The sequence below is a fragment of the Somniosus microcephalus genome, chromosome 9 (assembly GCF_052327205.1).
Source record: "Somniosus microcephalus isolate GS21.2 chromosome 9, FLI_Smic_1.0, whole genome shotgun sequence".
NCBI classification, from domain to species: Eukaryota; Metazoa; Chordata; class Chondrichthyes; order Squaliformes; family Somniosidae; genus Somniosus; species Somniosus microcephalus.
In genome coordinates, this window is record NC_140995.1 from 237,812,376 (window position 1) to 237,824,977 (window position 12,602).

A 12,602-nucleotide genomic window follows, 5' to 3' on the forward strand; every position below is an offset into this window, starting at 1 on the left:
CTTTGGAAGCCAAAGAGATCCGATGGCGCGTCGGCAGGACCGGGAGAGAGTAACTGCGCACCGTGTCGGGGTGGATAAAGCTCTCCGTGCTCCCGCTGTCAAAAAGGCAGGTAGTGGCGCGGCCGTTTACCGTAATGTCCATCATGGACCTGGACAGTTGATGAGGGAGAGATTGGTCCAGCATCACGGAGGCCAGCGTATGGTCGAGCGAGTCGATGTGGTCGTCAGATGAGGCGGTGGTTGAGTCCGGGTCCCCCGTGGTTGAAGTTGGAGACGTCCAAGATGGCGGACAAAATGGCGGCGCCCATGATCCCGATCCCCACGCGGCTGGGGGAGCCCAAGATGGCGGACAAGATGGCTGCCCCCACGGTTCACACGCGGCGCTGCTGGCGTTAGCGGTTTTACCTTTGCAGGCGCTGACATAGTGTCCTTTCTTCCCGCAGCCGGAGCAGGTAGTGTTTCTCGCCGGGCAGCGTGCTCTGGGGTGTTTTGCCTGGCCACAAAAATAACATTTCTGTGCCTTGGACATCGCAGCAGCAGTTGAAGGTGGCGGTCTCATGACCCAAGGTTGTGGCGTCCACGTTGCGGAGCGGTTAGGGGAGAAGGTGTCCATATTCCTGTGGGTCGCGTCGAGTGAGAGCGCGAGGGACACTGCCTTTCTCAGGTCCATTTCTCCCTTTTCCAACAGTCTCTGCCGGGAGTAGTCGGACCTTAGACCCGCAACGAAAGCATCTCGGATCAGTCCCTCCGTGTGTGCTGCGGCTGATACTTCTTTGCAATCGCAGCCTCGGCCGAGTATCCGTAGTGCCCGTAGGAAGGCCTCCACCGATTCCCCGGGCTGCTGTCTGCGGGATCTTAAGAGGTGCCTGGCATAGACCGTATTTACCGGGCGTGCGTATTGCCCTTTTAGCAGATCGATAGCCGCCGCGTAGGTCGTCGCGTCCTGGATTATTGTATAAACTTGGTGGCTCACCTTTGAGGCCAGGATTTCCAACTTGTTTTCGTCCAGGGTCACAGTTGAGGCTTGCAGGTAGGCCTCGAAGCAACGCAGCCAATGCGCGAATTTGGTAGCCGAACCCGCTTCTTGGGGGTCTAGGTCCAGGCATGTTGGTCTGAGGGCTCGCAGCAGCTCCTGCTGCTCAGCGTTTGGTGCAGCAGCCTGCTGCTCAGCGTTTGTTGTCGACATTTTGTTTTTGCTAATAAAATTGATGCGCTATCAATTACTCATAAAAGACGGAGAGTTAGGAGAGTAACTAAAGGCTTTTATTAGCAAAGAACAGAGCATGTCTCTCGTGGTTGACTGGGTTCCAAGAAGGCAGGGGGCTGCAGAGCAGTCACCTTTATACCTGGGCTTGTGGGTGGAGCCAGGGGCGGAGCCAGCAGAGACATGCTGAGGCATGCATAGGTACAACAGTGTGCAACAACAACAACAACAATAACAGTGGTTTACCACATGGGGCTTCTAGGGCCTTCTGTTGCACCTGTTTATCCTCTTCCCAACTGTTTCTTCTTAAATAATTCTTTCATTTTATAAAGATTCATTTACAACAACAATACTTATATATTTATATATCATCTTTAACATAGAAAACATTCCAAGATGAGTCACAGAGGCGTTGTCAGAAAGAATGGACATCAACCCACAGAAGGAGATATAGGGAGGGATGACTGAAGGCTTGGTCAAAGAGATGGGTTTTAAGGAAGGTCCTAAAGAAGGAGAGGGAGAGGGAGTGGCAGAGGGATTCAGAGAGGGAATTCCAGAGCTTGGGGCCTAGCTGACTCAAGGTAAGTCTGAATGGAGAGTAATGGGTAGGTTGTAGGGCTGGTGGAGGTCACAGAGATCAGGAGAGTGAGGCCACAAAGGGATTTAAACACGATGATGAGAATTTTAAATTGAAGATATTGGGAACCAGGAGCCAATGTAGGTCAGCAAGGTCAAGAGTGGTGGGTGAACAAGATTCGGTGCGAGATAGGATACGAGAGCAAATTTGCAGGGTAATTACAGAAGTTTATCCAGAATTAGAGAAAAGCCAGGCGAGCATTGAAATACTTAAGCCTGGAGGTGGTGAAGGTATGGATGAGGGTTTTACCAAAAGGAATAAGGCAGGGTTGAAGTTAAAATTAATCATATTTTTAACTTTGTAATTCATAAATATTTAATCATTTGTAGTAAATCATTTAAAACTTTTAATTCAATAATATTTATTCATTTTGTAAAATCCTTGGGATGAAATCCCAGCAGTTACACCAGCATTGTACCCACCGGTGCCCTCCTTCAGAGTATCCACAGTCAATGGGAGGGTATCTAATTTGCATGGGACAGGCATAAGTGCCACTATGGGTGCATCCCCAGGCTGCCACATATGGCCAGAAAATCAGGCAGGTGACTGTCATTGGGGGGGTGGGGGGGGCGGTGAAAGGGCCTTTCCAACTGAAATAATCATTTATAAGTTCAGTCTTTGAGGAGGCTTCCTGATCCTGATTGGAGAGCGCCTTTCTCGAGTATCCTGTTCTTGCGGCGGAGTCGATTCTGGCTCATTGTCATTGGTTGGTTCGTCAGCTTCCAATACCCCTGATTCTGAGGTAGACGCAATCTGTACTTCGGGTTCATTACCAGGTGCACATGCTCGTGGTATGGGTTTGGCTTGTTCCTGTGACTCTAGAATCTGGTCAGCATGGCATCTCACGATGCTCTCTCCAACGTCCACTGTGTACATTAGTGGTCCCTGCTGTGTGCATATCATTCCTGGCTGCCATTTTTCTGTTCGATAGTCGCGGGCCAAGACTGGTTGCCCTATCTTGAAGCTCCTGGTTGGCTTCTCATTGATGTGCTGGAATTGCTTATCCTCAACATCTCGTCTTATGTTTGGTTTGAGCAACTCCAGGTGACATCTTAGCCTTCGGTTGAAGAACATTATGGCTGGAGCTTGGTTGGTGACTGCATGTGTCGCATTCCGGTAAGCAAGCAAGAAATTATCCACCTTGTGTTGTAGTGGTATGTCTTCGTTATACATCGCCTTTATTGCCTTTTTAAAGGTCTGAACAAACCTCTCAGCCAATCCATTTGTGGCTGGATGATATGGGGCAGATGTGTAATGTTTCACCCCATTATTCCTCAGAAACCTCCGGAAATCCTCGGACACAAACTGTGGCCCATTGTCGGAGCAAATCTGTTCTGGCAAGCCATTCCTGGCGAAGATGGCCCATAGGACTGCAATAGTTTTCTCCGTGGTGGTGGAGGACATTTTGATGACCTCTGGCCATTTCGAATGGGCATCCACGGCGATTAAAAACATTGAGTCCATAAATGGACCAGCAAAATCAATGTGTACCCATTGCCATGGAGATCAGGGCCACTCCCATGGGTGTAGCGGGGCCTGTGGTGGAGTGTTTTGGATCTTCTGGCATCCTGTGCATCTCTTGGTCATATCCTCAATTTCTTTATCGATTCCTGGCCACCACACAAATGCCCTGGCTAAGCTCTTCATTTTTACCCCTCCCAGATGACCCTCATGAAGCTCATTGAGCACTCTATCTCTCAACTTGGGTGGAATTACCACTCGGGACCCACACATCAAGGTCCCCCGGCACACTGACAGCTGTTCGCTCCTTGGCGAGAATGCTGGCAACAGTGAGTCGCCATGTGCTGGCCATCCCTTCACCGTCAAATCATAGACCTGAGAGAGTGTCGGGTCATTTCGGGTTTCCTTCTCTATACTTGAGTTTGTAACAGGTAGACATTCGACTATGGTCGAATGGAATATCTCAACAGGGTCCACTGCAGGTGCTTCCTCCACCGTAGGCGACGGTAGGCGCGACAGCCCATCAGCGTTTCCATGCTGTGTCGTACCCTTGTACTCTATGTCGTACTGATGTGCCCCTAGAAAAAGTGACCATCTTTGCAGCCGTTGCGCCGTCATCACCGGAACGCCCTTCTTTGGGTTAAAAATGGAGACCAGAGGCTGATGATCAGTCAGTAGGGTGAATTTCTTCCCGTGCAGATAGTGATTGAACTTCTTTAGCCCCACACCAGGCTGAGGGCCCCCCTGTCAATCTGGGCGTAGTTACACTCGGCTGAGGTTAACGAGCGCGACGCAAAGGCTATTGGCCTCTCTGAACCGTCAAGGAATTTGTGTGACAGCACCGCTCCAATGCCGTAGGGAGACGCATCACATGCCAACCGAATCGGTAGTGTTGGATTGTAGTGGGCCAATACTTTTTTTGAAGTGATTAGGCATTTACATTTCTGAAAGGCATGCTTACACTCATCACTCCATTTCCATGTTACTCCAGTTTGCAGCAGGGCATTCAGTGGGTGCAGAATTGTAGATAAATTCGGCAAGAACTTATGGTAGTAGTTCACCAACCCGAGGAACGACCTCAGTTGCGACACATTTTCCGGTGCTGAAGCCTTGACTACTGCCTCAATCTTGTCTGGGGACTTATGCAACCCTTCCTCATCAATCATGTGGCCACAATACGAGATTTCTCTCCTGAAGAACTCGCATTTGGGGCGGTTGGCTCGTAGCCCATATTCCTGTAATCTCGTGTGCACCTGCTCCAGGTTGGCAAGGTGTTCACTGTCATTTTCGCCCGTAACCAGGATGTCGTCCAAATAACACTGGGTCCCCGGGATCCCTTGCAGGACTTGTTCCATCGCCCTCTGCCAAATAGCCGGGGCTGATGCTACCCCGAATACCAGTCGGTTGTACTGCTAAAGACCTTTGTGAGTGTTTATCGTGAGGTATTTCCTAGATGCTTCTTCCACCTCCATTTGTAGATACGCTTGGGCCAGATCAATCTTCGTAAAGCGTTTCCCTCCAGATAGTGAGGTGAAAATATCTTCTATCCGTGGAAGTGGATATTGTACTGTGTGCAGGACTGGGTTCACAGTTACCTTGAAGTCCCCACAGATGAGAACCTTCTTCGGCTCCCCAGGCGTGCTGCTCAATGATTTCTTCATTACAGGAATGATGGGTGTGGCGCACTCGCTCCAGTCCACCTTGGACAGCACACCCGAACGCTCCAGACTCTCCAGCTCTGCTTCAACGGCTGGGCGGATCGCGTACAGTACCGGTCTGGCCTTAAAAAAATTTGGGTTTGCGTTATCTTCGATTTTTATCGTTGCCGTTACTCCTTTTAGAGTCCCAAGTCCTTGTTGGAACACCTCTTTTGCGTCAGTTAGAATTTTTGACAGTCGTCCAGGTGTGACGTTGATATACCTATCAATTCATCCAATGAAAAGCGACGAGTTAAGATAGTAACTATAGGTTTTTATTGGCTAAATAACAGAGCCCACCCTCGTGGGCGATCGGGTCCAACAAGGAGGAATACCAGCCAGTCGACCACCTTTATACCTGGGCAAGCAGGCGGAGCCATGGGCGGAGTCAGCTGTGGTCAGCCCAGGTATAACAGCGTGACAAGAGGTGACCTTGTGTAGTGACATGACAGTGTAAACAGTGATAACCATAGTGTAACGATATAAACAGTGATAACCATAGTGTAACGATAGTGAACGATAAAAGTGGTTTACCACATTCACCCCTTGTTTAGATTTGAGTCCGGCGGGGTGAAGTGTACTACCAGTTCGGGTATGTCAGTCTGTCCGGAGGCCTCGTAAGTCTTTCTGATCGACGCAGCAGCGGCGGCGGTGATGCAGTATCCGATGTTAATGCTGGTGTCTGCGTGGTCGGCAAAGGCTCGTGGGGTTCCGGCATGCCGTCTACCTGGGCTGGATTTGGGGGGGTGGGGGGTAACGGTGGTGTCTCAGGGGTGCCTGAGGGTGCAAGGTCTCGTAAGGAGACTGTGTCCTCCCGCCCGTCTGGGTATGCCACATAGGCGTACTGGGGGTTGGCGTGCAGGAGGTCCACCCTCTCGACCAGGGGGTCCGTTTTATGGGCCCTCACGTGCTTTCGCAGCAAGACAGGCCCCGGAGAAGTCAGCCATGTTGGTAGCGAGGTTCCCGTAGTCGACTTCCTGGGGAAAACAAACATTCGTTCATGGGGGGTGGCGTTAATGGCCGTGCAAAGCAGTGACCGGATGGAATGCAGCGCTGCCGGGAGGACATCCTGCCAGCGAGAGGTTGGCAGGCCCTTAGACTTTAAGGCTAAGAGAACGGCCTTCCAGACAGTCGCGTTCTCTCTTTCCACCTGGCCGTTCCCTCGGGGGTTGTAGCTGGTGGTCCTGCTTGCAGCAATGCCTCTCGCTAGTAGGAACTGGCGAAGTTCCTCGCTCATGAAGGATGAGCCCCGGTCGCTATGTATATAGTTCGGGAACCCGAACAAGGCGAAGAGGTCGTTCAGGCATTTGATGACCGTGGTACTGGTCATGTCTTGGCAGGGGAAAGCAAAGGGGAAACGGGAGTACTCATCAATGATGTTGAGGAAGTACACATTACGGTCAGAGGACGGGAGGGGCCCCTTAAAATCGATGCTCAAGCGCTCGAAGGGGCGGGTGGCCTTGATCAGGCTTGCTCTGTCCGGCCTAAAGAAATGCGGTTTGCATTCGGCACAGGTTTGGCAGTTCCTGGTCATGGTCCTGACCTCCTCGATGGAGTAGGGCAGGTTGCGGGCCTTAATGAAGTGGTAAAGTCTGGTGACCCCGGGGTGGCAGAGGTCGTTGTGGAGGGTCTGCAGTCTATCAATTTGCGCGTTGGCGCATGTACTTCGTGATAGAGCATCTGGGGGTTCGTTCAGTTTACCCGGCCGGTACAAGATATCATAATCATAGGTGGAGAGCTCGATTCTCCACCTCAAGATCTTGTCGTTCTTGATTTTGCCCCTCAGCTTGTTATTAAACATAAAAGCGACCGAACGCTGGTCGGTGAGGAGGGTAAATCGTTTGCCTGCCAGGTAATGCCTCCAGCGTCTTACTGCCTCCACGATCGCCTGGGCCTCCTTCTCGACCGAAGAGTGTCGGGTCTCAGGGCCCTGGAGGGTCCTTGAGAAGAAGGCCACAGGTCTCCCCGCCTGGTTAAAGGTTGCTGCTAGGGCGAAGTCGGATGCATCGCTCTCCACTTGGAAAGGGATGGACTCATCCACCGCATGCATTGTGGCCTTAGCAATGTCTCCCTTTATGAGGGAGAAGGCTGCGCACGCTTCTGCCGTCAGGGGGAAGGAGGTTGACTTCATGAGGGGTCTGGCTTTGTCCGCATGATTCGGCACCCATTGGGCATAGTAGGCGAAGAGCCCCAGGGTTCTCTTCAGCGCCTTTGGACAGTGGGGGAGGGGAAGCTCCATGAGGGGGCGCATTCTTTCGGGGTCGGGGCCGATGACTCCGTTCTCTACTACGCAGCCGAGGATGGCGAGACGCGAGGTGTTAAACACGCATTTCTCCTTATTGTAAGTGAGGTTCAGCCGTTCGGCCATACGGAGGAATTTCTCCAGATTAACATCGTGGTCCTGCCGGTCGCGGCTGCAGATGGTGACGTTATCTAGATAAGGGAACGTGGCCTGCAGCCCGTTCTGGTCAACCATCCGGTCCATCTCCCTTTGGAAGACCGAAACCCCGTTGGTGACGCCGAAGGGAACCCTAAGGAAGTGGTAGAGGCGGCCATTCGCCTCGAAGGCAGTATACTGGCGGTCCTCTGGGCGGATAGGGAGTTGGTGATAGGCCGACTTAAGGTCGATGGTGGAGAATACCCGGTACTGTGCAATCTGATTGACCATATCAGATATGCGGGGAAGGGGGTATGCGTCCAGCTGGGTGTACCGGTTTATGGTTTGGCTGTAGTCGATGACCAGGCGGTTTTTATTGCCGGTCTTAACGACTACGACCTGGGCACGCCAGGGGCTGTTGCTCCTCTCGATGATGCCCTCCTTCAGGAGACGCTGCACCTCAGAGCTAATAAAAGCTCTGTCCCCGGCGCTGTACCGCCTGCTCTTGGTGGCGATGGGTTTACAGTCGCGGGTGAGGTTAGCGAACAGGGAGGGGGGCGGGACCTTGAGGGTGGATAGGCCGCAGGTGGTACGTGGTGGGCGGTTTAAAGGCTGCTGGTTGTCGACTGTGAGTGGAGGGAGGGGTCCACCGTATGCCAAAGTGACACTTTGAAGGTGGGATTGGAAGTCCAGCCCTAGTAGGACGGCAGCGCAGAGCTGGGGCAGGACGAGGAGCTTAAAATTTTTATACTCCGTGCCCCTCACCGACAGGGTCACAGCACAGTAGCCGCTGATGTCTGTAGAATGGGACCTCGACGCCATCGAGATCCGGTTGCGCGTTGGCCGGACAGTGAGGGAGTAGTGGCTCACCGTGTCTGGATAGATGAAACTCTCCGTGCTTCCGCTGTTGAACAGGCAGGTCGTGGCGTGGCCGTTTACTTTGATGTCCATCATGGACTTGGACAGGTGATGCGGGCGAGCTTGGTCCAGTGTGACGGAGGCTAGTGTATGGCTGAGCGAGCTGCTGTAGTCTGCGGGTGAGGTGGTGGTCGGGTCTGGAGACAAGGTGGCGGTCGAGTGTGGTGGACAAAGTGGCGGCGCCCACGAGGTTGAGTAAAATGGCGGAGAAGATGGCCGCCCCCACAACTCACGAGGCACTGCTGGTGTCGGTGGCCTTGATCAAAGATGGCCACCCCCACGACACACACGAGGGGATACTGGCATCTGTGGCCTTGATGAAAGATGGCCGCCCCCACAACTCGCATGAGGCACTGCTGGCGTCTGTGGCTCTCCCCCTGCAGGCCTTAGCGAAGTGGCCTTTCTTGTGGCAATCGGAGCAAGTTGCGTTTCTTGCAGGGCAGCGCGTCCTCGGGTGTTTCGCCTGGCCACAGAAGAAGCAGCCGGCGGCCCGATCGCGGGGCTCCGATGTTGCAGCCGGTACCGGGGGTGGCGGTCCCGATCGGTTCTGGGACGCCGACGCTGAGGTAGGTCCCAGAGGCGGCGGTGCGAGGGGTATTGCGGCCGGGGTCGGGCCGGAGTCCCAGGGTCGCGCAGCACAGTACCTGGAATACGCCTCGAGGTCTCGATGGGCCACTTCCAGAGAGCGAGCGAGGGCTGCAGTTGTATTCAGGTCGAGGTCCTTTGATTCGAGCAGTCTTTGCCGTGAGTAGTCGGACCGAAGGCCTTTCACGAAGGCATCGCGGATATTCCCTTCAGTATTTTCTGCAGCCGTTACAGCTTTAAAGTCACAGTCCCTGCCGAGTGTTTGTAGCGCCCGTAAAAATTCATCTACAGACTCTCCTGGCTGTTGCGAGCGGGATCTTAGGAGATGTCTGGCATACATAGAGTTTACCGGGCTCCGGTGCTGCTCTTTCAGCAGGTTAAGGGTGTCCTCGTATGTAGTAAGGTCCTGGATGATTGCAAATACTTTAGGGCTCACTTGGGCGGTCAGAACTCTTAGCTTGGATCCCGGAGGCACGCCGGATTCTCCCAGGTAGAATTCGAAACAGCTCAGCCAGTGTTTGAAGTCGAGGGCTGAGTTCGCTGCCTGTGGGTTTAGATCCAGGTACGGCGGTCGGAGGGCTCGCAGCCAGGCCGGCTGCTGTGGCTGTTGTAGCTGGCCGTTTGGCTGGTCGTTTGGCTGCTCCGATCCACTCATTTCAAAATTTAGCCAATAAAATTGATATACCTATCAATTCATCCAATGAAAAGCGACGAGTTAAGATAGTAACTATAGGTTTTTATTGGCTAAATAACAGAGCCCACCCTCATGGGCGATCGGGTCCAACAAGGAGGAATACCAGCCAGTCGACCACCTTTATACCTGGGCAAGCAGGCGGAGCCATGGGCGGAGTCAGTTGTGGTCAGCCCAGGTATAACGGCGTGACAAGAGGTGACCTTGTGTAGTGACACGACAGTGTAAACAGTGATAACCATAGTGTAACGATATAAACAGTGATAACCATAGTGTAACGATAGTGAACGATAAAAGTGGTTTACCACAGACGTCGTCATCCTTTTTGTCAGTCACAGTTAGCGCCTGAATGGAATGCCAATCCAATTGTATTTTTCGGATCCATTCACGTCCCAATAATGGTGGTCCTCCATCTTGTAGTATATATAGATACAGTTTCTGTGTTTCCTTGCCGTTGTATTTAACTGGCACCCTTATTTTTCCTCTGGGGTAGACTTTTTGCCCCATGTATGTCTTCAATACAATGGACGTGTCCTTCAAGGGTATGTGTGAGAATAGCCGCTCATAGTCTCGTCGATTCATGACAGTTAGGGCTGATCCTGTGTCCAATTCCATCTTTACTTGGGACCCTGCTATCATGAGGGTGACCGAAATGGTTCGGTGATCCTCCTTTGCGATCACGTTGTGTAACTTTAGACGACTTAGTCTCCTGCTCCCGGAGTCATTATCACTCTCCTGATCTTCTGAACTACTGTCTGTCATTTTTATTACTTTCTTGTACTTTTCCTTAGTAGTTCTTTTAGTGCTGGTTTTCTTTCCCGACCTGCAGACTCTTGCTATGTGTCCCATTTTCCCACATTGCCTGCATACTTTGTCCTTAAACCAACAGTCCTTCTGATCATGGGTTGTTCTGCCGCAGCGATAGCACTTTTCTGCTCCATATGCCATTTCGTTAGCGCTGTATTCTTGTGGTTTCTGTTGTATTTCCGCAGCTCCCCATGCTGCTGCTTCGTAGGATACTGCCACGCTGAAAGCCTGTTCTAGCGTCAGGACCTTTTCCGAAAGTAGTCATTTCTGGGTTCCTTCACTCTGGAGCCCACAGACAAACTTATCCCTTAGGGTGTCTGCCAGTCCTGCTCCGAACTGGCAGTGCTTCGATAACTTGCGTAGTTCCATAAGATAGTCAGCATTGCTCTCATCTTTGTGCTGGTTTCTTTTATGGAACTTGAATCTTTCTGCTATCAGCAGCGGTGTAGGGTTTAGGTGTTCCTGTAAGATATTAACAATCTCTTCAAAACTTTTCTCCATTGGTTTAGCTGGGGTAATTAAATTCCGCAATAGGCCGTACGTTCTCGCGCCCATCAAATTTAATAATACCGACGCCTTCTTTCCATCGGCCACCTCATTTGCCTTGCAGTACACTTCAATTCTTTCCACATACGTGGTCCAGTCTTCTACCTCGTTGTCGAAAGCAGTGATATTGCCACTCTTCGGCATCTTGGGTGGTTTAAAATGGCGCCTCCCGCGCGTTTTCTTCTTCCCCAATGGATTAAAATGGTGCCTCCCGCGCTTTTCCTTCTTCCCCTTGCTGCCACGCTGCTCCTAGTGTTCTACAGGGTAATGGCGGCGACTCGCGGCTTCGGCGCATCTCACTTTTCCTTCCCCTCATTTTATTTTCTCTACGCTGCCCGGTTCTTGAGCACCGACCGCGCCCTGTGCGCTCCACCCTCTCTCTCTTTCTTTTCCTCCCAACGACGCTGCACGGCCCCTTTGCAGAGCCGCTCGATCGAGCTCGAGCCCGCCGCAGTCCGGAAGGGTCAGCGCACTACCTGCTACCAGCACGATTTGCTGGAACACCTTGACTGGGGAGCCAAGCCCAGCTCTCCACAGCCTTCCCTGCAATTCTCCAAACTCCGATGGATCCCTGGGCGGTTGCCCGCGGTCGATGCCCGTTGCTCTGACTTCGACCTCCAAGAAGCTTCTTTTCAGGGAAAGATCCCCGTGAGGTGATGCAGTACTGCAGGTGAGTTCGAACCTGCTCGTCGCCAGTGTAGTGTCCGCGTATCAATAATACACGGACTGCAGGAGAACAATAATAACAGGTATTTACTGAACAGAGGGTAAGCTTAAAACTGAAAGTACAGAAGCCTGCTATGGCTTTATATACAGGTGTGGTCACTGCCGGTACTACAGTATAAAATCAGTTCTCTCTTAAAGGTACATACACAACACAAGGCACATTGGAAACTCCCAGATATAGCGGAGACCCATCTGCACTAGTCATTTTGCAGTGGGTTCCACTGTTGTCCTGCTGACATTACGATGGGACATCAACAGAAGATCCACAGATTTTTGGAGCTACAAGTTTTACATTTTCAATTTGTAAATAAACATCTTACATTGCAATTAATTTTAAAAATGATAATTTTAACATTACTTCGTAACTTAAGATTACTGATCATATTTTAAATCATAAGTTCCATATTTAACTCAATTATAACCATTAAAGATTATTTTTAAATTTTACTATTCGATTTTATCATTTATTATTTGAATTTTTCATTTACTTGTTATTCTGGATCACAACTTTATTGATTTCTATTATTTTAAAATACTTCTTATTATGGTAGATTGGCTTTTGAAATGACAACATGGGAGCATCAAGGGCAAATAACCCCATGTTAGATTCAGATGAGACACAATGGACACTGACAATCGGCTGCACATGAGTGACTGTCTCCTTAACAACACCAATGGGAGTTTGATTTGTTTTATTTGCAAAATAAAGCATTTAAGATGATCCTGAAATCCCTCCTGTATCAATTAGTCAAGATACTCACATTCAGAGCAGCCTCTGCAGCTTCGAGTGCTGGCTTTGCGGCTATCAGTTTGCCCTCTGCCATAATTTTTTCCACTTCAATTTCATCCACAATCTTCTGGGCCTTATTTTTCACTAGCAGGACTTCATTCTTGACCAGCTCTGCTGCTTCAGCACTCACTGTCACCTCTCCCAGCACCTGCAGGATGTCACA

At 51.1% G+C, this 12,602-nt stretch overlaps 1 protein-coding gene across 1 annotated transcript in view; it reads right to left on the bottom strand.

Annotated features, from left to right (window-relative positions):
* The window catches only part of LOC147113152 (dynein axonemal heavy chain 8-like), a 1,456,516-nt gene that overhangs the window by 411,986 nt on the left and 1,031,928 nt on the right, over positions 1-12,602 (bottom strand). Inside the window, exon 40 of the mRNA XM_085998053.1 lies at positions 12,411-12,587. Within this exon, the coding sequence (XP_085854179.1) occupies positions 12,411-12,587 (177 nt within the window). The remainder of the gene's footprint in view (positions 1-12,410; positions 12,588-12,602) is intronic.